General features: G+C 40.8%; 1 protein-coding gene and 1 long non-coding RNA gene across 10 annotated transcripts in view; one reads left to right on the plus strand and one right to left on the minus strand.

The window, feature by feature from the left end:
- fbrsl1 (fibrosin-like 1) overlaps positions 1 to 27,696 on the plus strand; it is a 353,758-nt gene that overhangs the window by 197,788 nt on the left and 128,274 nt on the right. For 7 of the 9 annotated variants that reach the window (XM_028033124.1, XM_028033119.1, XM_028033125.1 and 4 more), the window contains exon 5: positions 20,155 to 20,184. The exons of the other annotated variants lie outside the window; for them this stretch is intronic. In XM_028033124.1, coding sequence (XP_027888925.1) covers positions 20,155 to 20,184 — 30 coding nt within the window. The remainder of the gene's footprint in view (positions 1 to 20,154; positions 20,185 to 27,696) is intronic. 9 annotated transcript variants of the gene reach the window in all.
- On the minus strand, positions 6,798 to 20,125 carry LOC114154245 (uncharacterized). The gene is made up of 3 exons (XR_003597533.1): positions 19,708 to 20,125; positions 8,276 to 8,278; positions 6,798 to 6,808 (listed from the first exon to the last, which is right to left on the minus strand). It is a non-coding gene; the product is annotated as an uncharacterized LOC114154245 (long non-coding RNA).

A 27,696-nucleotide genomic window follows, 5' to 3' on the forward strand; every position in this document is an offset into this window, starting at 1 on the left:
AGTAGTTTCACAATCCTCAGGCAGGAAGGATTTTGAACACGGAAATGTTGTGCAGGTGAGTAAAAATTCCCCAATTCACCTATTTACTTCAACTCAGAGAACCTTTACTTTTAGAGAAGTAAATGTGCTCACTTTTTTCCTTCTTATGTGTTGCAAAACATTTATTAACCACATTATCATTAGGAAAGAAATATTTTTAAACAACAGACAAAAAGGTTGTTGTGACCTTCCCCTGACGCTCTGCCTTAACAAACAAAAGCAATAGCCTCCTCTGCCTGACCCCAATGGGTTCCCTCCCGATTAGACAAGTTAAAGCTCATTGGTTGAGTATTTCCAGAGAGGAAAGCTGCACTTGCTTTAGTCTCCGCGTGTTAACAAATAGCCATAAAGTGTGATTTCTCTAAATGTTAAAATGTTCCCAATAAACACCGGCCTGTTTTCGTTTGGTTTATTATTCATCCCCTCCAATTACCTTTCTAAAGGGGAATGTTTCTTGCCAGTCGCGATGGGAATAGGAGATTAAAAGGCAATGAGGAAACATCTGTGTCTCTGCTTTGCCACGAATCTGCATCTCATTCCCGCAGTCCGCATTTCAATAGATGGCGCCTACAATGTAGGGTAAAAAGCAAAACGCCAATGCTCACAGGGCTGGCAAATAGAGGGAAGGGTTACCATAGAAACTCATGCCTCACATGGGTTTTATGGGCAGCATCCTATCACATGCTATCAGGAATTACCATAAATCTTGTGGCTGCGAGGGCGGTGGTTAAGGTGCACCTCGGCAGTGAATGACAATGTGTTGATCCTCGCATATCTGCCGAGGCTTATTCAGCCTCGGAACCGAAAGGAAAATAAAAATCAGATTTATTGAAAGATGGCGAGTGTGTCTAATGCATTTCCTTTCATGAGCTCATATGCCCACAGATATTTTATAAACCAAACGAAACCAAGACGCGTTTTTTTTTCTTCTTCTTTTTTCCTCTTGTATTCACGTCTTTGTAGAGATAAATGACTATAAAATCAAAGACTTGGTGGAAAGCATCACGTGCTTCGGGAGCCGTACGCGTGCGGCTCGTGGATCGCGTCGTGCTTGTCGTACAGCTGTCTGCTGGGGGAAAAAAAGCCAAAAGCTTTTGCAGCGGGAACAGTGTCAAAGCACAGCGGCGTATCAGTGCAATTTCCACAAATGACATCTTTCCCTGAGCTCCCATCCTCTCGACCTCTGGCGCCGAGCGGCGACGCTGAGAGCATTATCAGATGTGTTTGAGCAGCTCCCGTTGGCGCGACCCCGGTGGGCGGCGCAGATATCGAGTGACCTTTTCTGCATGGTTCTCTGATATTAACGCAATCTCCTACCTTATTACCATGGGAACATTTCACAGAGTATTAGACTTAATAAATGACTTTTTCCTGGGCTCCCATCTCTCCTCTCCCTGTGTCTTTTTTTATTATTATTATTCCCACTCCCTGGTCGCTGGCGCTTCCGTGCCCCTCGTTTTCCATGCTCCTGAGCCGATAACCCAACCTCCCCGGGGGCCCAGCCTCTATAATCGCGTCAGTTCATGGCCCTCTTATTCTTGCAGAATTGGTTAATTGGTATGTGTTCTACATAACTGTAAGAGTATTAGACTCACAAATGAAGGTTAGAACCTCAGTGCTTGTAATCGACTGAAAGAAATTGATTTGTGCTCAGCTGCCCTTCTGGGACGAGACTTTATGGTTCTCTGAAGAAATGAAGCTTTTATAATTGTGTGTTCTTTCCCCCCCAACACTTGTTCTCTCTATCTTTTGCTCATTTCCTCAAAGCTCACCGCCTGGTGGACATTCATCAAAAGGAAAACTGACAGATTCTAATCTGACGGGCTTATGTTATCGCATTTTAAGCAGCAAATATTGGTGTGTCGCTTTTCAGATCATATGTGCATTCTCTTGGTTGCTGATGGAAGTATGAGGTGGTCAGTTTCAATTTTGACCGTGTCCAGGAATACATCAGTCAGATCAGAATGGCTCAGCAATAAGAACTCTAATTTTAAATGTCTTCTGTCTGATTAAGCTTTAATGCTTTACTTTAAAACTATATTTCTCATGCTATTGGTATAGACTTGATTGTGGTACGCAAAACCACTTGAACTTGCCCACCTTTTGCCACAGTAAAGTCACCCCTGGGGACAAATGGTTTGCGAGTAAAAACTTCTTACAAATAAAAATGTTTTTTTTGGTAGGTTTCTAGCAGTTTTTCAGATGTAGAAACCCACATTTTTCTTTACCAAATAGCTCAGGGTGACTAAGATTACTGTAATTTCCAAACTAAGAAAAAAAAAAAAATCCATAGGCTGCACTTGTCTGTGCACCACAGTTGTCCATGTTGCACTAGAACATATTTAAGCAGTTTTTTCTTATTTTTTTCTTGTAAGAAGATGCAAGAAATATGCGTCACGGTAGCATACACAAATACGAGTAAATGTTTTTTCCAAACAGTGCCTCTCTGCAAATACAGTCGCCCACCAGGAGAAGTCATTGATTGCCATCTTCATGTTCCTCCTCTGCACTAAAACCACTAAGGTTGTCTTTTTCTTCAGAATCTTCAGAATGACTTCATCACACACTTTCATCAGTCTCTCTTTCATTGTTAAGCTCAGTAGTGTCGATATTCTGCTGATGTCGACAAAAACACAATTTCGCAATTGTGGTGTTTCCATTGAAGAAGAAAAACACAAATAAAATCACATGAATAAGTTTATTCACGCGATGAGTAATTAAAAATCATGCCGCGCCGTCTACCTCCTATCATTTCATGTCGTTTTCCTCGTTCTTTCGGCCAGTAGTAACATCCGGTTGTTGATCACATGACTCGTGGTGTGAAAAAAAAATCCTACTGCAGATTTTGCAAAAGACACTAGGGGGCGTGCCCCACACTTTGGGAACCACTGCCATAAATCATTCCGTAGAAGCTTTTGCCACATGTTTAGAGTTGGTGTACCGCTGGAAGGCCTTAAGTCCAACAGGTTTTTTGTAAAAGTTTGCGTTTGATCTCATCAAACCAGAGCGCATTCTTCCATATGTCCTGCACAGCATGTGAAAACTTTAAACATTTCTTCTTATGGCTTTCTTTCAACAATAATTTTCCCCTTGCCACTCTAACACACATTTGAGGCCTTCACAGAACAGCTGTATTTATACTCAGACTAAATTACACACACACACACGCCCCCACACACACATGGCATCTGTTCACCAGTTTAATGACTTTTGAAGGTAATTGAATTCCCTGGACTTTGTTTAGGGATATCACAGTACATGAGACTGTATTCAAATGCATGCCATGCTATTCTGATTTCTATTATTAAAAATGAAACTATGTTTTTTTTTTTGTGCTGGCAAAATAGCAAAATAATACATTGAAGTTTGCGGCTGTATGATTACAAAATATGCAAAAAAAAATTAAAATGTAGCAAGGCAGCAAAAGTTATTTAGAAAATAAATCTGGCATGGAAGTTTAAAAAAATCAAACACACAAGAAAATAATAATAATAATTTTGTGTTACTCAGGGAGGATTTAAGGATCTGGTCTTCATGTGTTACTGCAGCTGTCTGGCAGCTGTCTCATGCATGACAACCTCTCCTGAGTTAGGTGACCACAGATTATTCACGCCTGCTTTCCAGGTGGAGGGGGGGAGGGATAGACTCAGATGTACGCGGCGCCGAGCTTTGCTCAGCGCAAAACACATCGCATTTCACGCTCGTACTAATGTCACCCGGCAAGTGAAGAGGAGTGAGAACTGGCAGGTGGTGTTTACAAATGAGAGCACCCCGAACCACAAGCAACCCTGACACCAGATGCTGATTTGATTATGCGGTGGCATGTAAAGTTGTACGAATGCATGCAGCAGGCGAGGTGATGCATTCACAGTTGATTAAGTGAAACAGAAATGACTGACGCATTTATTTAGCCTATTTTTGCCCAAACAGACGCGGCGGCGTGTTTTGAGATCGTTGAAGACTTCTAATTCCGTTTAAGTGCTTTCAGACGGAGTTGTTGGTTTGTTTACTTCTTTTTTTAGTTTTTATTTTTCTTTACTTTTTAGTTGCAGACACTTTTTTGTGTGTGGGGGCACATTCTATGTTCTGAATATGGATTTGTGGTGTGTTTAAGCTTTGCTGTAGGTGTTGTCTGTTGTGTTCAGATAGGGACATGTTTACTGGTTCAGTCAAATAGGTCAATTTAACCAACAGAACGTTATTGAAAACTCAAAATATGTCATGTAATTTTTTGAGAAGTTTTATTGTTTTTTAAAATAAATAAATAAATAAAAAAATCAGTGGAACAATCTGCAGCCTGGGCAGATGTACTCATTTCCAGCACATAAAAATGTGTCATAAAAATGTTATCTATATGACATGACTTCAAACAAATTAGACTTTTTAATTTGTCACCTTGAAATTAGGCCTTTGTGTCTCTATTAACCCTTTAACAACATTTTTACCTGTGTTGCTCTGAGAAGTAGCTTGTATGATGAGCTCAGCAGATGCACAGTTCTACCCGGTGTTTGCTCCTCCAGACTAGTCACCTGCAGTTAGCAGAGTGGGGACTTCTGCTCTGTGAGGCGGGAGCTCAAACTCTTGGAAATCTCGGCTCCGACGATGAGTTTCGTCTCAAGGTCCACCCTGGGATTTTGTCTAGCTGAATGGTTGCCACGGGAGATTAAAGGATTTGTCAAACATGCATGAAAGTTTCGAGATAACACTGCAGCTACATTTTTAATGAGGGAACATGCTTTAAATGCTGATAATGCATGTATTTTTTTAACATACGTTTTTCACTCTGTTGATTCTGCCACCACCATGTTAATACAAACAGTCCAAATAAAAATTCTACACACATTTCTCTGCAAGCATTCATTTTTATCCTTAAAAATGTGGAGTCTAAAAGACTTATTAGATATTATATCCTCTCTTGTTTGAAATATGAGGTTAACATTCTACTTTAGACGATCTGGACCTTCTCTGCTTACTTGATGCCTGGACACACAGTGGTGGTGTTGATTGCTGGGGCTCAATGACATGGCATATTCTGCCAAGGCTTAGCCAAGGATAAGCGTGGATCAGCCTGTTTTAGGGGCTTTTGTCGTATCGAGAAAGATAAACACCACAAGGTCATGTGTGTGACATTATTTATTTATTTTTTTCTAAGATGAGCAGACCTTTTATCCAGATGGGGACCAGTTGGGAGAAAACTGAACCGTATATTTAATGTTTAATTTACAGAACAAGTCCTCCATAAACTTACCTTAGTGCTTTTCAGGGGGCGGATCGTAACTCCAACGCAGATAAAGTAATTTTTACAGAAAAATATAGATTCATATATGGCTATGCTGGCAGACAAAGGGACATGTATTGGTTGTAATTAATTGCAAATTAAGCTTTGACGCCTCCTTCCACTTGTATTAGACTAGTCTAAGCCCGTAATCAACTTTGTGTGATTCTAGCGTGCATCATGGGCATTAGTATTCCAGAGCAGGAGCCCCGCTTGGATCCAGGCTAGGATTATCCAAGCTCTTAACATGTTTGCTAAGCTGGTTAACACCTGTTTTTATTGACATCTGAACACCATCCCGGTGCTCCATCTTTTCTTCCCATGTATAAAGTGCTATATATGCTAATATAGGTTCCCACAAATGTCGTAGGAGTAACTCCATGTTAGAATTAGGTACAAAAGAAGAAGAATGTTTCTTATTCTCCTCTGTAGCAAGTCTATAACTCCTCACTTTTAGTAGTCATCTGGCCTGTTTTCTGTAGGTTCTGACCTCTGCTGTTTCAAAGTGCGTAGCTAGAGTGAGGAAGGCGGGGGGGAGGAATTTAAGATTTTTCCAGGGATTATTCTAAATATGAAGGGTATGTATCCTCTTAAGCATGGCGGGCATTAAAGCTGAGCCCTAATAATGGTTCCATTAACCTAAATTTCAAACCAGGCTTTACAGAATGACCGCTACGGCTTCCCAGATTTTACCCAGCTCTTGATCCCTCGCTTCAGACAGATAGGGACGTCTGCAATTTTCTGTAATATGTCCTCATAGGTAAAAAAAAAATAACCACAACAAAAATCTATCTCATACATTTGAGATGAGGTGAACAGGGAATCATAATGGCGTTAGCAGGTGGGTAGAAAGCGTTTAGATTGGCCAAAGATAACGTCCCAATTTACAGATTTATTTTACCCATTCTAAATGAATAGCAATCATTTTGGACCGAAGGTGGGGAAACGAAGGAGAGGAACGAGCGTGCGCCTTCATTAGGACTAAGGGAGGGTGAGCAGCAGAGTGTCTGACAAGCCAGCAACGCCTCATTGTTCCTGATCTCAAGTTTCATAAATTTCCACGGCTCTCGTTAAAGGACGTGTCGCTGCTGTCACCAGGCGCTAACTCGTTATCTCCTCGACGCCGTAAAACGCTGTAATTAACATTCAACAACTGTAACCGATCCAGCATTGCTCCTCTCTCCGATAATTGCCACACTGTTGTGCTTCCACATAAGTGGGGCTTTTGTGTCTGCTTGGGGGTACGCGTTTTTTGCGGCTCATTTTGATTGTAAATAGATGTGAACAGATCTTCTCATCCGAGCTAAAAGGTGAACGGCTTCTACCAGGTTTCTCTGTCAGCTCTCGTTGGGTTCGTGCCTCAAAGGTTCCTCTCAGCAGCTCCTTTCTGATTGTTTTTGCAGAAATGTTGAGCGTCTTCTGCCCTGGAGCATAATAGTCTTTCTCGGGGAGTGGCTTAATGATGTTATCTGTGTTCTGCCACTGAAGATCATGCTCATCATCTGGCGCTTTGGGAAAGGCTGCATACGCCCTGAACTTTTCCCACATTTTTTCAGCTTACAGCTTCAGCTTTTGGTGTATTTTTCCTGGGATTTTATGTGATGAGCCAACAGAAGTAGTGCTTAAATGAAAAAAAGTGGAATAATCAATAGTTTGTAGAACAACCTTTTGCGACTATATCTCCTCACGTTCTGCATATCTAAACCCATTTTTATTAGCAAAACTGCTTAGATTTGAGGAATAGAGTTTTGTATCCGTTGAATTTCAACTTTCATGTCTTTGCACAGATATTCAATTGGATTTAGGGGTTTCCTTTAGCTGTACTATTCTAAAACATAGATATGGACTGCATCATTTCATTGTTGCCCTGGGTCTGTGTTTCAGGTTGTTACCTAGTGGAAGGTGAATGTCTGCACAATATCTCAATAAAATACATGTAACTGTTTTGGTTGCAGTGGGGATATTGTGGGTCTTTGCCCATATGGAGGTCATATGGAGGTCATATGGGCAAATTCAGCTATTAAATATAATAAATATATTAAATATAATAACTCCAAATAATACAAAACAATTTTGTCTATTCTGGATTTCTGAAATATTCAAACAAAAATCCAGCTTGGGAAGCTGAAATGTTTTTGGGCATGATTGGGTGACTTTTGCAAATACAAAGAGAGGAAATAAGGAAAACCGTAGATATTGGTTTCCATGTTTGTACTAAGATGGTTTCCAATGTGCGTATTAATGCATATCAAGGTATGTTTGGTGTTTGAACTATCAAAAAAGGAAGTTATACGCCTTTTTATAGAGGGTCTCAAGTGTTGGCGGACAGCTGTGGTCCCTCATTCCAGCAAATGTTTGGGTCCAGTGTAGATTTGGAAAAGCTCTGTCTGAACTTGCCTGGGAACATTATTTTACCAATCACAATTTATCTGTTTAAAACCTTCACTTAGGAACTTGTAGTTTTCCAACTCCTATCCACCAACCATCCTACGTTGTCTGGAGAACTCTGTTTACTCTTATGGACGTATCTTTTTTTCTTTTTTCTTTTTTTTTTACTTACTTGGGATTACATTTTATTTCCTGACACCCAACACTACCAGTTCTTGTTCTCTCAACTGCTTCTGTCTGACTTGATCGGAGCGGCACCCATCACAATAAGGCCTTATGAATAATTGGTCCGGGTCAACTGATACCCTGCGGCTCCAAACGCTGCCGTTATCTACAGCACTCCGTCTGTGCCAGCCAAAAGCCACTGAACCGTGCACAGTTGTTCCCCACGTTGAATGACTCTTGAAGTATAACCCGCTCGACGTAAGTCGATATCTCGCCCATCGAGGCTAAGCGCAGGACGGAAGAAGGGATGCGTCACGTCGGCCATGTTTGATGGCTGCGGCTACCACGGTGGTCCGTCACTGATACGCAGTCACCTGGTTGGCTGGGCTTTCTTTTTTGTCTGCATACAGGCTACCTTGCATTTCATTCACTGGGGATTAGAGTGAACGTGAGGGTAATGTTTCTGGAAGCCCAGACAGCCTCGGGAGGACAAGCAAAACTAAATGGTTGCCTGGTGTTTCTTGTCCTGGTGTCATGTTCAGGTCAGAGGAGAAGTAGTGCAGGCGTCTGGGGATTCAGATGTATTGATGGGGGTGAGCTGGAAGCTTCATAGTCAAGCATTCAATAAGCTTGCGATATCATTTGTCTTTCATTGTGTTGTATTTTTGAACTGCCCAGCAGAAAGGGACACTTTAGTGTTAAGCCACAGACATCCAGAGTATTAGTCACTCCATTTCGATACGAAACTGTATCCAGTCTTTGTCTTTTGATGGAGTTGAGGGGATATTTTTATACTTGTATCGAAGTGTGTGAAAGCTTCTGATGTGAACGTGCGTCTCCTCTGAGCTCTAGGTGAGAAGAGAAAACGAGTGTTTATTTGTCAGGACTGAAGGTTCGGTTTGTGTTGGGCTGCGGTTTCAGCCCATGTGCAGGTTATCTGCTCTTTTAGCAACTTCTACCACTCTGTGGTTTTTCAAGTTTGCACAATAGGCACATAGGTTGTGGTCTCTCTCGTTTTCTCAACGGATCACCACCAACGACGCAGCTAAGTGTGAACTCTCACCGCCTCCCCTCCTTCCTTCCTGCTAGACTTACATACAGACTGACATGATATCTCATTAAAGATATGCTTTCCCCCAGAGCAATGACATCGAGCCGAGGTTACAGACATGCAGTGCCTTATAGAAGTGCTTGAACTTTTGTACATTTTGTGATATTGCAACCACAAACTTTGATGTATTTTTTATTTTTATTTTTTGTAATTTTGTGACGGACCAACACAAACCACACCAGGAATGTGTATTAAACAGAAAATAATTCATGGTTTTCAAAATGTTGTGTTTATATTCAGCCCTCTTCACTCTGATTACCCTAAATAAAAGCGGTTCTCTTTAAAAGTACTCTCTCAGTACAAAGAAACTTTTTTTATATAAAGGTGTCTGGTTTCTTTTTGTAGAGAGAACAAGAGTGAACAAACAGCATCTTGAAAACCAAATAACACAGCAGGCAGGTCAGGGAGAAATTTGTGGAGAAATTTAGGTTAGGTTATTTAAAAAAGAAGAAAAGTAATTGCTGAATAATAATTCCAATTTCCACTTTGCCACAATCCATATAAAAACAGATCTTGGTCAGATGAGCCTGAAGTGTAACTTTTGGTTCTACAACCACATTCAACCAATTAAGATTAGGGTCCTAATTAGGATTTACCTTTTAGCAAGTATTAAACATATTGATTGACAATAAAATATTAATCACAAATGTTATGTTTTCATTAACCGTAAGCAGAAAATCAACATAATTAACAAAAATAAAGGCTTAAAAATATTAGTTTTTGTGTAAAACTTTTTTTTTTTCTCTTAAGAAATTGAGTTACTGCAATAAATTCACTTTTCCAGAATATTCATACAGTATGTCCAAAGTTTGGACATACTGTATGAATATTCTGTATGCCCAAAGTTTGGACATACTTTCTCATTGAATTCAATGAGAAATTGGCTGGCACAGACAGAGTGACACACAGTTGTATCCAAACTTTTGGTCTGTATTGAGTACAGACCAAAAGTATATATTGAATATTAAAGGGATAGTAAAGGAGGAGCGGAGAAGGATTCCAAGTGAGAATCTGTGACAAGATTTAGAAATTTTTTTTTTTTTTTTTATGGAGGCCCCTGTCCAATGTGACTGAGCTTTAGTTATCTTCAAAACATTTTTTACTTTGTAAGTTGTAAAGTAAAGTAACGTTGTTCGGGGTAAATCAATTATAGTTAACTTGCCCCTAAAGACAACTATAATTGACAAAATGTGAAAAAGGGAAATATTTTCCACAACTCCACTGTTCACAGAAAGCTCAAGTGTCTCATTTTATGGGTAATTAGAAACAAATTGTTAAACAACAAACTTTTTAGGTTGCTTTTTTTCAATTATTTTTTTTAGCAGATCAGTGTTAGCTTATGTTTGGATAAGACAAGACAACACCGTCCACTTAAGTAGTAAATTGAGCTCTTAATAAGTTTTCATGCTTTTATTGGTTCATATTTGACCTAAAACTTCATTAGAGCCATTTGAGTTCTCTATGCTTTCTCAACTGGACATAGACCTAGAAAAAAAAAGTTTTTTCTGATGAATTTTATTTTAGGCCACACAGATGGTGGCACACGATTACAGCTCAGTTCTCCTTTCACAGGCCCTGTGAACAAAGGAGAAGTTATTCTCTTGAAGGGATTGCAGAGGAGAAAATGGAAAGCATAAATGAGGGAAAGTGTCATCATATGGCTGTTTTTATTAGATTGTTCAAGATAGATCTAATTTTGATTTGGGCTAATGCGAGGAACACTATCAGCCATTGACTAAGGGTGTCTTATGACTTAGTTGACGTACTTCGCTCAACAGTCTTGTGCTTTTAGTCTGCAGTTTCGGTTCAGACGCCGTTCCAAGTTCAGGACTCGTGGTAATTTTAAAAGCTCGTGCAGCCTCTATTTATTTCATGAACTTTGGCGACCCCGCCTCCCTCTTTCCCTTCCCTTCAGCTCCTAGAAGTGTAACTATATTAAGAGCCTCCAAAGAGCGTCAAAACATGTTCATACAGACTTGTTCAGTCACTGTTGAAGTACCTGTGGCAGATGAATGTTCACAGAAACCCATTTGACACAGAGTCTCCTGCTTCTTTAGATGAGCTACATTCATCATTTGGAAAGTTGGACCTCTCTGACTTTCCTGATTCACTTTCCTGTTTTTGTCGCAGAGTTGAGGCTGGTACGACATAAAAATATGTACTGCAGTTAAATTAAAGGCCAAAGCGGCTGCTTACTAACACTTGCACTGGGTGCAGGGGACATTTTACAGCTCTAATGAAGGCACTAGTGAGGGAAATAGACCACTTGTTTTTATTTGTTTTATCTATTCCAGTCAGTGAACTCATGGAACAGATTGATCTTTTTTTTTCCTGACCCATTGCACTTTTCATCTTCAACATAGGCTGCTTTGTTTTCAAGCAAACTACACAGCTTACGCTTGTATGCTAATATATATACCGACATTTTAGGCCACTTTTCTTTTCATAGGAATAGCAGCCACTATGTTCACACGAATCCGCCGCCCGTACAATGCCGGTATTTTTTTATGTTGATTGGGAAAGAGTTCCACATTTAGATGCATCCAAGATACTTTGAGTCAGTTGTAGTTATCATGCCAGGCCACTAGATGGCAAAGCTATTTCAGCATGTCATTGAAAACGCATGTGTTTTTTTGACCCTTAGCTTGCACCTCACTAGCGATGCCGTCTCCCATGAACGAAGTGCTGATGTAACTCATATATTCCTTATCAGACATTGTGGTGAATTCATCTCTCCATAGAATAAACCCTACAGCCAGGCCTTCTTCATCTGTGTGAAAACTTCACATCTACTGTATACTTTGGTGTTACAGAAAAGTCTCACTCTAAAACCTGGATTTCAGAAAGTTCTGGTGCTGGATCGCAACAAAGTTGTCACGGTTTAACTAAAGAGCAGCTCAGTGTAAATGGGCCTATATTTGCTAAACTTTTCTAATAGTGAGTAGAGAACATTCTTAATTCTCCACAAGGTGTCTGAGACATTCCTCAGAGATTTTGCTCCGTACTGACATGACATCATTCTGCAGCTGAGGCAGATTTGTCGGCTGCACATCCATCATGTCAGGTGGGGGAGGTTTTAATTAGGTGACTCTAGAGGCCATTGGAGATGGTTGTGAGAACCATTTTGAGATGATTTGGTTAGAAGATGGGAACGCTGTGGCCATAAAGGGATGGAGGTGGTCAGCAGCAGTGCTCAGTTTGGCTGCGGTCTTTAAACAAAAGGCCCAACTGCTAGCAAGAGGCCCAAAGTGTGAAAACCATTCCCCAAAAACATTCAGTTATGATTTCCTGCATACCTTCATTGTAATGAGTGGCTAATTTAGCTTCTGTTACCTTTCTCTATCTGGAATAGAGCTGCAACTAATACTTATTTTAGTAATCGATTAATCTATTGATGATTCTGTCATTGTCTTAAAATGTTACATTTTGCCTTAAGCTTTTTAATACAATGTTAGAAACACTTTAATAATTATTTTTTTTAAAACCAAAACATTCTTTTTATTCCCTAAAATGTAAAAACACATGAAGTGTATACTTCAACTATTTGTAGCAAAGGATGCATCTACAGCTAGAAAACAGTTCTAACATCAACATGTGAAAAGCTCACCTGTTTCTGCTTGACTTAACATCACTACACTCTAGGGATAATCTGTTGACAATTTTTTATAATAACTAGTTAATAATTGGATAGCATAAGGTGCTTATAGGAGATTTTTCTTTCTTTCTTTTTTTTTTGCAGAATTTGAATCAGGTGAAGTTAAAACGATTTTACTTGAGGAGTTTTGGGTAGAACGTACAGATGATAGTTAAATGAAAAATGTATATACACAGTTTTGGCTTAATAACTGCTCTGAGCATGTTCTCTCATTAAAAGGCCTTTTTAGAGTCTATAAAGTCCATTTGATTATTTATCAATTGCTAAATCAGCAGGTGATTATTTCAAGAATCGGTTCATCATGATTAATCTGATTGTTTCCTTCCTAATCTGGAACCTGCCTGTCTTTTCTCCATTTATCATTGACGTTAATGAGGCCTTTCAGTCCACTCACCTGCCACTCTTTGCACATTTTCTCTTCTTCTCTCTGTTTGTTTGTGTAAACCTGAGCGATGGTTGTGGGTGAAAATCCCAGCAGATCAACAGTCTTGGAAATAATCAGATCTGTCCTTCTGGTGCTAACAGTCACACTCAAAGTCAATTAAATCCCACTTTATTTCTATTTTAGTACTTCAGGTTCAAATGCCAACAAACAGTCCTCACCTTGAGATTTGCTGCCATCTGATTGGTTGACTCTCCATATGTGTTAACAAGCGATTGAAAGCGTCTACTGTGGGATTGTAAGCTTCAGCTAAGGATCCTGCGACTCAGAATATTATACCAACATAAAACTGACTGTAAACCAGCATCTTCTTATGGCTATTTACTGAAACGCTCATCTGTGAATCCCTTGTAGGCATCGGTTAGCTAAACAACACGTCTGAAGATTGAGTTAAATTACCTTTTAAATCTCGTCAGCCCAATCCTTCTTTGGCTCTCCCGCTTTGCTCTCTCCCTTTCCTCCCGCCCCTTGCTGACCTGACTATTTACCCAGCATCCCTCACTCTAATGAAGGGCATTCCTTCGGCAGCCATGTTTATACTGTAGAGAGGATTAACTCAGCTAAAGACTTAATGCACAGGCACAGTCAACCTATGGTCTGTTTGCCGTTTCCAGGCTGCAGATTGACATCCAGCTCTCTCCCGCTTGTTCTGCGTGTCTCTGGGCTCCTGTCGCCTCCGCCTCCTCCCTCGTTCTCATTTTGCCTGAATTAATTGAGTTCTCTTTTTTTTTTCCTTCGTGAGAAGGCTCACAGGAGGGCTGTGCGAGGATAGAGAAGAGTGATAGAGAGGATAGGAGAGACAGAGAGATCAGCGGCAGAAGCCTAAGGGGCAGAGCTTTCCCAGAGGTAGACAGGCCCCCATTTCCTTGGGGACCCGGTGGCCCCTCCACAGTGACTTATATCTTTATCCTCTCAACAGTCATCTCTCAGCACTTTAGGGAAAAGACTCATAGTCTGCTAATCGGGGTCAGGCAGATATATTTCTTCAGCCCTCTCTGTCTCAAGGGAGGTTTTCACCTAATTTAAGCTCTTTGTATCTAGAAAGCTGCATAGAGCACAAATTGAGAAAAGTATTAAAAGGATATGGCTGCTGGCAAACGACTTCAGAAATAATACGTATGCCGCGCTTTGCAGAAGTATTTATACTGGCGAACTTTTTCACATCACCGCTACAGATTTACATGTGTTTTATTGAGATTTTATGGGGGAAAGCAGGGCGTGATTAGAGGGGAAGGGAAATGTGGCACGGCTTTCAAAAATGATCCTAAATCTGTCTGGGACACATTCATATTCAGCGCCCCTGAGTAAATATTTTGTAGAACTACTTTCTGCTGCTGTTACAGCTAAAAGCTAAAAGTTAGTTTTTACAAGTGCAAAGCTGTAGATGTTTTTTTTGCCCATTGTTCCCAAATAGCTCAGTGTTTCTGTCTTTGTGATGCTTTTTTGCCTTCACAGAACAGCTGCATTTACATTACGATTAAACAAGATAAATGGAGTTTATTTTATTAATTGACTTCTAAAAGTAAGTAGCTACAATAGAATTTATTTAGGGGTATCTGAGTAAGGGGAGCTGAACACAAATTCATAGTACAATTTCTTGATTTTGATAATATTTTTGAAACTATTTTAGTTTTGCATCTCAGCTGCGCTACTTTGTGCCGGTCCATGACATAAAATCCCACTGATAACACAGTGGCGTTGTGTTTTTAATGTGGGAAAATGTGAACTTAGCATGTCGTGAATACTTTTTCTTATGCTGCTAACTACAAACTAGTCAATTCTTTTCTCTACAATGACTAGGTGAGTTTGTCAGATACTTTGAATTGTATGAAAATATGAAATAACTTACCGAAGGGGTAATGCAAATTATCCTCCCGCAACATTTGTTATGCTGACATGCCTGGCTGTAAATATAAGTAATAAAGCATTTTCTCTTGCGTTTCTATGACGTCACAGCGACATGTTGACCTGTTGACCTCACCTTTAAAAAAATATGAAGTCGTTCAACCCCTACTACAAACTTAGTAAGCCTAGCAAACGCAAAAATAAGAGCCTAAGTGAAAGTAGAACCTTTGAAAGCCTCGTTCTTTGCCGACACAGCGAGCTGCCAACATTTGAGTACAACTTGATGTTCCCACATAAAGGAGTGACAACTTAAAGACATTCACTCAACATGGGACCCAAGGACTGAGTGCGTTCTTTCCGTGGAAGCGGCCCGCCGCTGGATGGAACTCCGTGTTTTGTTTGGCTCCGGTCGTTACGACGACAGGAGAACTGAAAGAACAGACACGACGTGCACCCTGGACTCCATCTTGGTCTGAACCCTTTCAATTATAAACCATTACAACTTCATCCTCTGCAATATTCATGCGCAGGGAGATAACTCCATCAGATGTCTTAAATGGCTGTAAGTTGAGATAAACACTTGCCGAGTTGTTGCAGCCAATCGCCCGCCTCCATTCCTCAATGTCACAGCCTTAGCACTCAATAATTCAAAGCTTGGCGGTAATGAGCTCCCCGTAGGCCCTGTCCCCCAGGAGACTCCCCGCTGTGCCCCTACTGTAATGTAGTTATATCTCATGTCAGCTTTCAAATCAATTACATTTCTATCTGATGGCTAAGTAATTGTGCTTGATTGAGTTTTTGGCACGCCAGCCAAGTGTGCGGTTCTGGAACTCCAGCCAGTCAAAACAGGAAGCTTCATCAAATGAAACTGTATTTCATCCTGATTGAGGCTGCTTGCATGATAAGCACAACTGTAATTATGATAATAATAACAATAGCAATCTGTGTTTTCTCAGCTTTGTTGTTGTTATTCTTTTCTCTCTCTTTTTTCCCCCCGTCAGCTCTCTTGATGAATTCTTGCCCAAAGGACAATGAAGTAGTATTTACTCAACTCAAGATGCTAAAACTGATTTGATTGTTTTTAACTTGTGCAATTTAGTTGATTAAATGCAATTTCTAGCAATAATCTTGAAACACATCATTCTTTTTGATGTAGATCTACACACCGCTCTATACTTTGTGATTAATTCTTTACATCTTTGAGGCATCTGGCAAGAAAAGAAGTGGGAAGTGAAGTTTGAAATGTTGTTTTTGGGTGAAATTGAGATCCACTAGTTTTTAATGTTTGTATCAGTAAAATACAATTGCTTTTGTTATTTGTTTTGTAAATGAGATCACAAAGGGCTCTTCTTCCACTGCTTTTCTTGGAGTGGAGCAATGCTATTTTCCTCAAGCTATGTTATCACAAAGTGCCGCATAGTTTAAAATTTCTCCACAGTTTCTAACATTTTCTTGGCACTTCTCTCTCCATAGCTAGAAATAGCACATAGAATCAACAGCGTCAGCAGTATAGGTGTAGCGGAAACGAGTTTTGTCCTGCAACACACAAAACGTCCGACCTGACCACAATGTGCTTATTCCAGGGCAGATCATTTCCCTCCAGGATATTCAGTAATCAAAGTACCTGAATTATTCGACGAATCGTTTCAGCCCTAGTGTTAAGCTAAACTAAAGTTTTAAATGGTTATAGAAATGCAAGAGACTTCCGCCTTTCCCCTTACTCCCTGCTTCATAACAGCTCTGACCTGCCATGAATGTGGAAGCTAGCAATCATGGCCGCTGGCGATGATGATGGATGAACGGTTTTCCTTTAACATTAGGTTGTTTCTCCACCATTAGCATGGCTAATGGTGGCTTGCATTTGTGCACCCACCAGTAGGGTAGGGTGTGAGCAGCGTGTACACAAGCATGACTGACAGTGCTAAGGCACTCCCTCTGACTCTGATTGGTTGTTTCAAACCTGGAGCTGTGTTTTTCTGTTTCTGCAGATGGCAGTAGGACCACAGAGAGAAGGCAGAGGAGCTAGAATTCTTTTTCACAGATTATCTCTTGGGCACAGCGATAGTTTTAGGAAATTATGTAAAAAGAATATATTGCCATAAAAGGCACCTACCGTAGCAATAAGAGAATTTGAAAATTTTTTGTTATTTGTTATCTTTCCTTTGCTTCACCATGTTTTATTGCGTGGAACTAAATTATCTTGTATTGAATCAAAGAACTGAAGCTCAGTTACTTTAAATAGCATTGAACCCTTTTGCTACTGGTGCTCTTGTAGCATTAAACTAGCAATAGCAATAGGTTTGGATAACCTAAACCTAGCATACCAGCAGCTAGCATGGTGCAAAGGTCATATACCATGTGCATGGTTTACTTTTACTGACTGAGGGTATTGATAGATGTGTGAACAAATGATCGAGGAGTCTCTGCATACGTAGATAAATGTATATAACAACGGATGGACAAATAGCCAGAGGGATGTATGAATGAATGCCTGGGCGATTGCTCACATGAATGGGTGGACAACTGGAGATATGCAGGGAAAGATGGATCAACACAATGCATGCCTGAGTGGACAATGGGATTCTCTAATGGAAAGGTATTGATATAGATGAGGGGGAGGATGGTGTGGTTAGGTGCATCAGCAGCTAAATAGTGATGAATTGTGGCTGCTTTCAGCAGCACTAAGTATAACAGACACAGTAAAGCAACCGAGCTCATCCATAATCTGCAGACACAAATGACTGTCTTCATGCCAGAGAAGGACTTCTCTGGAAATGAAGCCCTGTGAGTATCTGCCAACCTGCCTCTCTGTCTCCGCTTCATCAGCCTTTTTCTTTCTCTCTTTCTGTTTTTTTTCATGTCTCCTTGTTGTTGGCGTTACCCTTTAACTCCACATGTGTTTTATTCTCTTGTCATTTCTCTCTCCAAGACAGTAAAGCATCTCTCTGCCTGTCTCTAAAGCTGTGTTCTGTGGGGGTTTTATTTTGTTCTCTTATTTTTTTTTTTTATTCATTTATTTATTTTTTTTGCAGTCAGGGAGCCACTGGGTGCACATCTACAATCTCGCCTTTCATTTCATGGCTTCTGGAAATGGATGTTTTACTGCCTTCATTAAGGCGTGCAGCAGTCAGCGCTGTGTTTTCCCTCTGAAGTTTAGCTCCATGAACCTCGCTATTAGAGGACATTATGGCCCCAGATTTCAGGGCACAGTGGAACACTGTATAATTTGATTAGTGTTATTAATCAAGTGTAATACTGCTTTTTGCCCTCGTCGCTTTCTCCCTCTCTCTCCTTCTCTCTCGCCCCCTTCCCCTCTTTCTGCTGTTTTACTTCTACTTTCAAATGCTGCCTTACCTCTTCCTCCTCCTCCTCGTCTGTACTCGGTGTACATCACCTGCAGTACAACAAACATCCAGAGAAATTGACAAAAGGCTCTACACCTTCCGGTTTAAAAACAATGATTTACCACTTGTTATTTTCCTCTCTCCAAACCCCGTAACCTTGCTTTCCACCGCGACTCCCCCCCAACACACACACACACTGAGTGATGCCCCCTCATCTCTTTACCCAAGACATAAATCAATTGAGATGAAAGTTCCATAATTGTGCTTGCTGGGAGGGATTTGAGCAAAATTGCGCTATGAATTTTTTAAAGGGAATTTTTACTAGCTCTTCAGCGAGACTTGGGCAGCGAAGGAAGGTGAGGCCACAAGGATTTATGGGCCTGGATTCTTCATTACTGAAGTAATTTTCCTGCAAATGATAGTGCAGCACCCTGGAGGGGCGGGGGCGCTGTGTAGAGGGGGCAGAAGGGAGAGAGCGCTTGGCTGCCTGAGAGAGTACAAACCTGCTTAATCTCTTGTGGAGAGAAAGAAGCTCAGAGCACTAATATCATCTGTAAGAGACCGAAGCGCCATTTGTTCACATCGAAACCGCAGCCAGTCTATTTGTGATTCATAGTAATTGATTGCTCAGATTTGTTCCAGGACTAGTGGTACGAGCTGAATTCATTACAGGGGAGGTGGGATCCACACTGATACAGGAACCACCTTCTTGCCGGAGAGGCACCAATCAGACAATTCGGGGCTGATTTCCGATCTCGGTTTTTTGAAAAGCTTTGTTCTGCCGCCATTTCCAGTCAATTCCAGTTATCTCCTTAAGAACGCCAAACAAGCTACATTCAGAGTGTTTTATTTGTAGCGTTCTTTAATTATTTCTATGAAGGGCAGAGGCGACGTCACACTGTGTGTGAAGAGAGGAGTTTTAGAAGAAGTACCAAGTCATCACAGTTGACATGTTGGCATATTAGCATTACTAGCAGGTAAAATCAGTTTCCATTTGTCTTCTGTGGAAAATGCAGAATATTACATAAACTCGAAAATGTCCCCAAACTGACAACCTTTTCTTTTAGACCCTGCATCCTCCAAAGCAACCTGAGTAAAGTTGCCCCTTTCACCCATTTAAATCAAACATTGGTGTCAAATGTTTGGGCATCAAAAAAGTTTGTTTTTGCCACTATCTTTTTAAAGATATTAATAGATATTCAAAGATCAAAGGTCAACCAACCCCCTCACCCCCATATTTGCAAAATGAAACAAATTTGCTTTTGCTAAGTTGCCATATTGTTTTGGTATCAATAAGCTGCGCTTCCACATTTTAAGTTGCACAAACATAGCACAATTAATTTTTTATCAAGGTTATCTCTGGTGACCTCTGGAAATGTTGTTTTTAAAATTTGAAAAATTTATAACGGCACAAACGACACCACTGATTCTGTGAACGTAGACTGGCTGGTTGACCTTTACTGACCTCTGGAAGCATTTATTAATATCTTTAAAACGATTTCAAAATGAAGCAACCTTGCTGTGATACGTTTAGCTGTCCTGGTACGTGTCCCTACCTATTTGATGATAATATCTACATTTTGTCAGTGATGATAAGTTTTGAGTAATACAAAGACCGAAAGTGTCAACATGTTGACCGTGATACTGTAGCTAAGGTTTGTTCTAATGCTTCCACTTTTTTCTTCGTGCGGTTTCCATCCTTTTTCTATCTGCGTGTAGAGCCTATGCCCACCTCATATTGATTTAGATTTGCTTTTGCCAAGTTGCCATATTGTTTTGTCATGAAGAAACAATATGTCTCTCCGTGTCTGTCTCCCTCTGGTCTCTCCTTCTTCCTCGTTGAACCTTTCTCAGTCTAATATGGCTGACATTCTGTCTCCATCTCTTTAGGTGCAGCCAGCAGCAGTGGCCCTCCACAAGGTTAGTGTGTCCATGATGCCAGGTCTCATTCTGTATACTGCCTGCTGTCCAGTCAATTTTACAGCTCAGTAGCTTGAGAAGCACAGGGGCAAAATCTGCTGCAAGATGGAGAACGAGAGGGAGAGAGGTGGGAAGGGAAAGATGGGGGTGGAGGGAGAGGGGTGAGAAGGGACGGGAAAAACAAAATTATTGTGCACCCTGTCACCGACTGAAGTGGGTCCCCATTCCCAGCACACTAACAACTCAAGACAATTAGTCACTTCTCACCAGGCGAGACCTGAGAATTACTTAAGTGCCAAAAAGAGGCAGGCTGTAAAGAACCCTCTAGAATATCTATGAACTGCAGCTACCGAGGCAACTCAATGGACTGAGTGGAAACAGCAATGAAATAACTCTGCCTGAGTTTTTTATGCAGTGCCTTTTTTATGACAGTGAGCTAGAAATAAGGTTCTTGAAACTTTACTTTGGCAAAATGATGGCTTTTAAAAAACCTACCTTTAATTTCTGGAATTAGGAGCAAAAACACTCCAACTAAAATAGTTCTTTGGATTTTTATTGGCACACGCTTAAGCAAAAATGTACCAGGTAAATTTAGTTTCAGTTTTCAAATCTGTGTTGAATAAGTTGTACTCTCTTGCTATTCTATTCCTCATCAAATAACCCTCAATGTCATATGGAGTTAGTTAACTTTCTTCTGCTAACCAGTTCATACAAACTGTCACCACATACATCATTCACAAAAGTCTGCACAAATTCTGCAGGAGTCATTTCAAGATAAGCATAGCTCAATATTACACTGTGTTCCAAATTATTATGCAAGTGATATTTTCTCAGATTTTCTTAAATGGTCAATGCAAATGATGGTCAGTATAATTTTCAAGTCATGAACTTTTACAGTATAAATCAAATTTTACTGAACAAAGCTCCCCATGAGAACAGTATTTTTTTCAAAAATAAAAAACTAGAAATGCACTGTTCCAAATTATTATGCACAGCAGATTTTCTAAACATTTTATGGATTATAAAGAACTGCAAACGGTCATTCTTTGAATGTGCAGCATTAAGTGGTCACATGTACTAAAATCAAAAGCTATTTCAATCAAAAACATCTTAACAGACCAAGTTACATGTTAACATAGAACCTTCTCTGATATCACAGCACAATTCTAGATCCATTGAACTTGTGAGTTTGTGGAAAGTTTCTGCTTGAATCTTTGCAGGATGTCAGAAAACCTTCCCAGAGCTGCTGGTTTGATATGAACTGCATTCCACCCTCAGGTCTTCTGCTTGAGGAAACTCCAAAGGTTCTCAATAGGTCAGAGGTCAGAGGAGGATGGTGACCACACCATGAGTTTCTCTCCTTTTATGCCCATAGCAGCCAATGAAACACTGGTATTCCTTGCCGCATGAGATGGTGCATTGTCATGATGGAGATGATTTTGCTACTGAAGGTACGGCTCTTCTTTTTGAACCATGAAAGAAAGTGATCAGTCAGAAAGTCCATATACTTTGCTGAGGTCATTTTCACACCTTCATGGACTCTGAAGGGGCCGACCATCTCTCTCTCTCTCTCCCCATGATTTCAGCCCAAAGCATGACTCCACCACCTTCTTGCTGACGTCACAGCCATGTTGGGACGTGGTGGCCGTCCACCACCAATTACTGCGTCCATCTGGACCATCCAGAGTTGCACAGCAGTCATCAGTGAACCAGTCTGTTTGAAAATTAATCTTCATGTACGGTTGGGCCCAGTGAGACCATTTCTGCTTGTGAGCTCTGGTTAGGGGCCCAATAGTAGATTAATGCACCACAAGCCTCTGGAGGATCCTCCACCTTGAGGTTCCAGAGGCACCAGCAGCTTCAAATAATTGTTTGCTGCTTTGTAAAGGCATTTTAACAGCTGCTCTCTTAATCTGATGAATTTGTCTAACAGAAACCTTCCTCATTTTGCCTTTATCTGTACAAAACCCATCTTTGTTCTGAATCAGCCACAAATCTCTTCACAGTATGACAACGCTTCAGTTTTCGTTAAATATCTAATGTTTTCATACCTTGTCATACGGCACAACACTATCTGATGATTTCCGTCAGCAGAGATCCTTTCTCTTTCCCATATTGCTTGAAACCTGTGGCCTGCTTAATAATGTGGAACATCCTTCTTAAGTAGATTTCCTTTAATTGAGCTCACCAGACAAACTAATCAACCAGCTCTCTGAAATTAATTATAGTGATTCAAGGAGCCCTGACACACAAAACCATCTATAAATTTAATAGCACAACAAAAAATGTAATCTTTATAACACTTAAATTCAATTTGCATAATAATTTGGAACACGGTCTAATACTTTATTCTTTAAGAAACCTCATCAAATCAACTCAGTGTTTGTTTTAAAAACAGGGCAGCATCATTTTTATTTTTCAATCAGTGACTTTTAGGATAATCCAGTCTCTCCTTCCTTTTCTAGACAACGAACAGACAGTCACAGTTTCTCTCTGGAGTTCAGCCTCAACATGCTTCTCCAACTCAGGGTTAGCTAGATAAGGAAGGTTACTATGTTCTTACAATAGGTTAGCTAAAACATTATTATGTCTTACGTCTTTGTTTTTAAAGGGGTAAAATATAATAAGTTGTGTTTAGGCTGAGCTAACTGGACTTTCTTTTGCTATCCTGAGAGCTATACCACATGTCACAACCAGACATGGACCCCCATCTCCTCTCTCTCACTGTAAACATCATCGTAAAGAAGGAAACGGGTAGAGACTCTCTGTAACACCCCGATTAACTCCACAAAATAATGTACACAAACTGGGATGCAGTTTTACAAGGAGTGCATACAAAAATTAAGTTTGTTAAAGAATTTGCTCTGAAAAACACAACTACATGTGTTGTTAGGTTTTGATATGACAGACAGTAAACCAATAACAGGTATCAATCAATAGTCGAGTTGCACATCTCCTAAAATTAAGGAAATTGGCCCATTTTTCAATTGACTGATGTATCAGTGCACCCATACTAACCCGATAGATAATGTGATCAGGACCCCCAGCCAACACCTTATGTCAGATCAACAAATTTTGAGTGGATACGGAGTTTACTTTATTTGCCTATAAGTGTCTTGATGCAAATTGTGTTCAATTTCATTATTTTTTATTATTTCTTTAAAGCTGCAGTATGTAACTTTTATTAAAAAAAAGATGTATTTTATTTACATATTTGTTAAAACTGTCACCATGTTGTGACAGCATGTTATGAGACAGAAAACCTGTCAAAAGATGGATCTTCTCCACCTGTTCCCTGAGCTACTACAATTGCCATTTCAAGAAATCCACTGCACATGGTCAAATACAACCAATCAGAGCCAGGGGGAGGGTCTAAGTGCTGTCAAACATGCTCGTGTACGAGCTGCTCAATGTGCTAATGACAGAAAAACAACATGTGGTTACAGGAAAGCTGTTTATTTGCCAATATCAGTAACCATGCTAACTAGCCTTAGCAATCTTGGCAAACTCTGCTATCAGGAAGAAGCTGCACCATAGAGGAGAGCAATGGAGAGGGTGTAAGCAGCACATACATGAGGTGATTGATGATGCTAAGCCCCTCCTCCTGAATCTGAGTGGTTGTTTCTAACCGAGGTCTGTACGTATGTAGCTAGCAAAAGTAGTACTTGGAGAAGGCAAATGAGCTCAATTTCTTTTCGCAGATTATATATCCTATACCATACTGACAGTTTTAACAAATATGTAACAAGTATATTTTTTAATAAAAGTTACATAATGCAACTTTAATTGGAAAAAAAAGCTAATATGTCAGTCACACTTTACATACACCGAGTAGTTCATCACTTTTGTTTTGTGAGTGCCAGCCACCACATTTCCCCTCCCCCCATCCACCCTGAACAAAAGTAAAGCCTGACTAAGGTGGGTGGTGCGTGGAAGATCAGGGAGAAAAGTTTGTCCTGGCCCCTCTGCAGAGACTCAGCGTGACCAATTGGGGCGAAGGGGATGAATAAGGCCATTCACTGGGCTAATGAAAGAGCTCCCGCCGGGCCCTGAATGAGGGTGGGCCCATCTGCAGCACATAGGCGTGCACAAACCAGTGACCTCAAAAATTACCCAGGAAGCACTTCAGGACAGTCGCCCCAGCAACAGGCTGGGGTTTGCATGGTAACCAGCCGCTTCAGTCGGTGCCAGGCAGCGTCTCACACAGAGCTAATTTCTCTCTCGGCATTGAAAGGAGTCCGCGTGAAATCAACGTCATGGGACAAACCCCAGGCGTTTTCCTGAGGGGAGAACTGTCAGCGCTTCTCTCATGTGAAACTATGCAGGAGCTGTCCTCTCCTTTTGAAAGGTGAATGATGCTGCCATTAAGTCTTTTTTTTTGTATTCTAAATTAATCCACCCAACTGGGCATACAGTAAAGCAGTCTGGAAGATGAGACGTTGTTACAGTCTTACGGACGAGAGACAAAGATCCGTCAATACCCTATGGACCAGACATAAGGTTTACAAAGATCTCTGATAACAGCGCTCATTGGGCTTTATCTATGATATTCGATTTAATATATTCATCCTTGATGAGCCAGGTCATTGAAGTTTCGCTGCTCCCCCCTTCCCCCCCATCCCATCCCCTGTAGAACTTTTGACAGCATGAAATGACAAGCCGCCCCTGCATGCATCTCCCACGTCAAAAAGTAATGAGATTGTGCTGCTGGAAATATCACTACAAAGCATCGGGCCTGCGCTCGGGTCTGACTGCACCTTCAAACGGCGCTGCCTGCCAGCTCGCCTGCCTCGCCTGCTGCAACAAAAAAAAAGAAAACGAACAAAAACAATCAGAATCAGAGCGAGCGAAACGGCAAGGGAAGCTCCCCCGCGCCGACACAAACGAACATGCCGGGGCCTTTCATCCTGAGAGTGATTAGCCATCCAAAACGTTTTAAAAACCCCCGGCTTTGAGGGGCGTTCGTCAAACGAAAGCGTTCCATTGAGGAGCGGCGGTGAGATATTTCTCGCCGGGAAGTGCCAGTGATCTCGTCTCTAATTGTGACACCGCTGACAAGGATGGTGTTTCTGGGAGCTTTTTAAGCAGGGCTTTTCGCCGTGCTCTTGTTTCCCCCCGTCCTGTCAGATCCACCACCAAAGGCACTGGGGGGAACAAAAAGGGCCCCTCAGATTCTGTTCTCTCATCCATCTGCTTATTGCATTGTGCATGAATACAGGCCTAATATAACACACTGTGGCCTAATATGACCTGAGCTAGTTCCTGGTAAGGCAGCATTTGGCGTTAGACGTTCAGAAATAGTCAAAATAAGGACGATCTCAGTTGGTCGGTTCGCCTACTTACCTGTTTCTTACCTGCTTCTTGCCGTTCTGAACCCTTGTTTGTGATTTTAATTCCCACATTGTCTCACACCATAACTGAGCTAGCATATCAGTTAGCTTTTCTTTGTAAAAGTGAATTCATGAAGTATAAGTTGTCATAGAGGCTACAAAACATTCCCCAGGTGGCTGTTAATAGAACAAAGGTCAGCGCAGAATGTCCAGTTGGGTATGAAATGACCAAGTTGTTGAGAGACAAGTATTTCTGCAGGTTCTGCATCATTAACAATGTTTGTCAAACTTACGCTATCAAGTAAATACTTTGCATTCTTTCTAAGAGTGTAAAAGGCATTGTTCCTGATAAGTTGGCCACTAAAGTCTACTGTGTGATTCAATGTACAAAGTGAGAAAACCAGGAAATGTTTCAGTTTTTATTATACGCCTTAACAGATTCTCACCTTTCTGTTCTTCTCGATTTTCGTAAAGATAGATAAATTCTGGCAGTGGCAAAAATAAATGACCAACTACTGTACTAACTCATCATAAACTAATCTGCAGGTGAGTTTTTCACAGATTCGCCAACTCACCAATTGTTATATGAAAGGTAACTTCTAATTATTAACGGAAAATTCTTCTATTTATGGCTTTTTGGTAGAGCATAACTAAAACATTGTGATATTACATGCTATAGTTTAGTGTTTGCAAAGCAGTCAATTCAGTACCTTCATTTATTTTCCTTACCGCTCATTGGCCATAGCCCTAAGAGAAATAGACGAGGAATACCGTGGATGTTAGCTTCTTCAGTTGTGCTAAGACAGTTTCCCCTCTGTGTATATTAAGGTGTAATTTCTGCTTGAACTATTAAAATGGACAATTCTATGCATTTTCAGAGGGCTTCCCAACTATTCCTGGATTTTATCCCAGGGTTCACTGTACATTTTAAGTCTTGGAGAAGCAACACTTTTCTTCAAGCTAGCTTTTGAAGTCAAAGCTAGCTTGAAGCCTTCGGAATTTGGCTCAGCTTTCCCTCGCTCCACTCGGATGGCAGATTCTTGAACGTTTCATGAAAAGGGGGGTTCTGCGGTCTGAAGAATCAAAGACTCAGTGATGGTAGGGGGGAGTGGGTGGGGGGGTGAAAAGCAGGAGATATATGCGTCGAATAAACAGGAAAGAAGTTAAGCTTTGGCTCATAAAAATCAGTATTATAACAACATTAATTGATGCTGCTGAGTGCCATATGTGGCACCATATGGAATAGCTGCCCCAGAGGCCTGCTATAATAGACAGCCTGCAGTGGTGCTCACAACTTGGCACATTTACAAACAAGGGATGTCCCATTAATATCAGCTACACAGACTGAGCAGCAGACAGTGAGGGAGAGAGAGAGAGACAGAGAGGAAGGCAGAAGGATCAAATCTGGCTCTGTTTATGTGCCATCTCCTTTTCTTTCTTTTTTTTTTTTAACTTGCAAGATATTTAATGTTTATAAATATCCGTCATATTTCTCATGCAGCTTCAGCTTCGCTATTCCCATGGTACCTTAATTGCAGTAATAAATTGCCCCTCCCTCTTGGGTTGCTCAGACTGCACTCCGTCCACCCAATTGCCACTCCCTGCACAGATGTCCAGCAGACCTTTCATGGCACATGCGGGTCCACTCTTCAGCAGGTTAGGTGATTCGTGACAGTTTGATAAAGGTGGCGTCAGCGAGCTCGGCTTAACCTCTCGAAGCCTAACTGTAGGGCAGCTCTTTATTTACAGCTGCTGCCTGCAATTTGCAGTGCTTCCTGTTCACAGTGCTGCTGCTTCTGCTGCCGTCTTACACCCAATGATGGCTAAAATATGTCCAGGTGCTCACAATGTGAGATTCCTTTGAAACGCATTTCATTTAAACCAAACTGTTCAAGTGGATAACTTGTTCTAAGTGTTTGTAGTACCTTGCATAGATATATCATGTCACAAATGCAAAATTGATTGTATTTTAGTCAGAGATTAAGTGATGGAGCAACATGTAGTAAATTTTAAAGGGAAGGTAAAATGTTTTATGGTATTTGAGAGTTTTCAGAAACATGTATGCATGTTGAAGGGTCTGTTATTTTGTGGAGCCATGTTTAACTGCATTTCCAGCTGCAGGGCTGTTGGATTCGTCTTGGCAAAACAGCTCAATCTGAGCTTAGCTCAGATTGGACAGAAC

The sequence above is a fragment of the Xiphophorus couchianus genome, chromosome 12 (assembly GCF_001444195.1).
Source record: "Xiphophorus couchianus chromosome 12, X_couchianus-1.0, whole genome shotgun sequence".
Classification (NCBI taxonomy): Eukaryota; Metazoa; Chordata; class Actinopteri; order Cyprinodontiformes; family Poeciliidae; genus Xiphophorus; species Xiphophorus couchianus.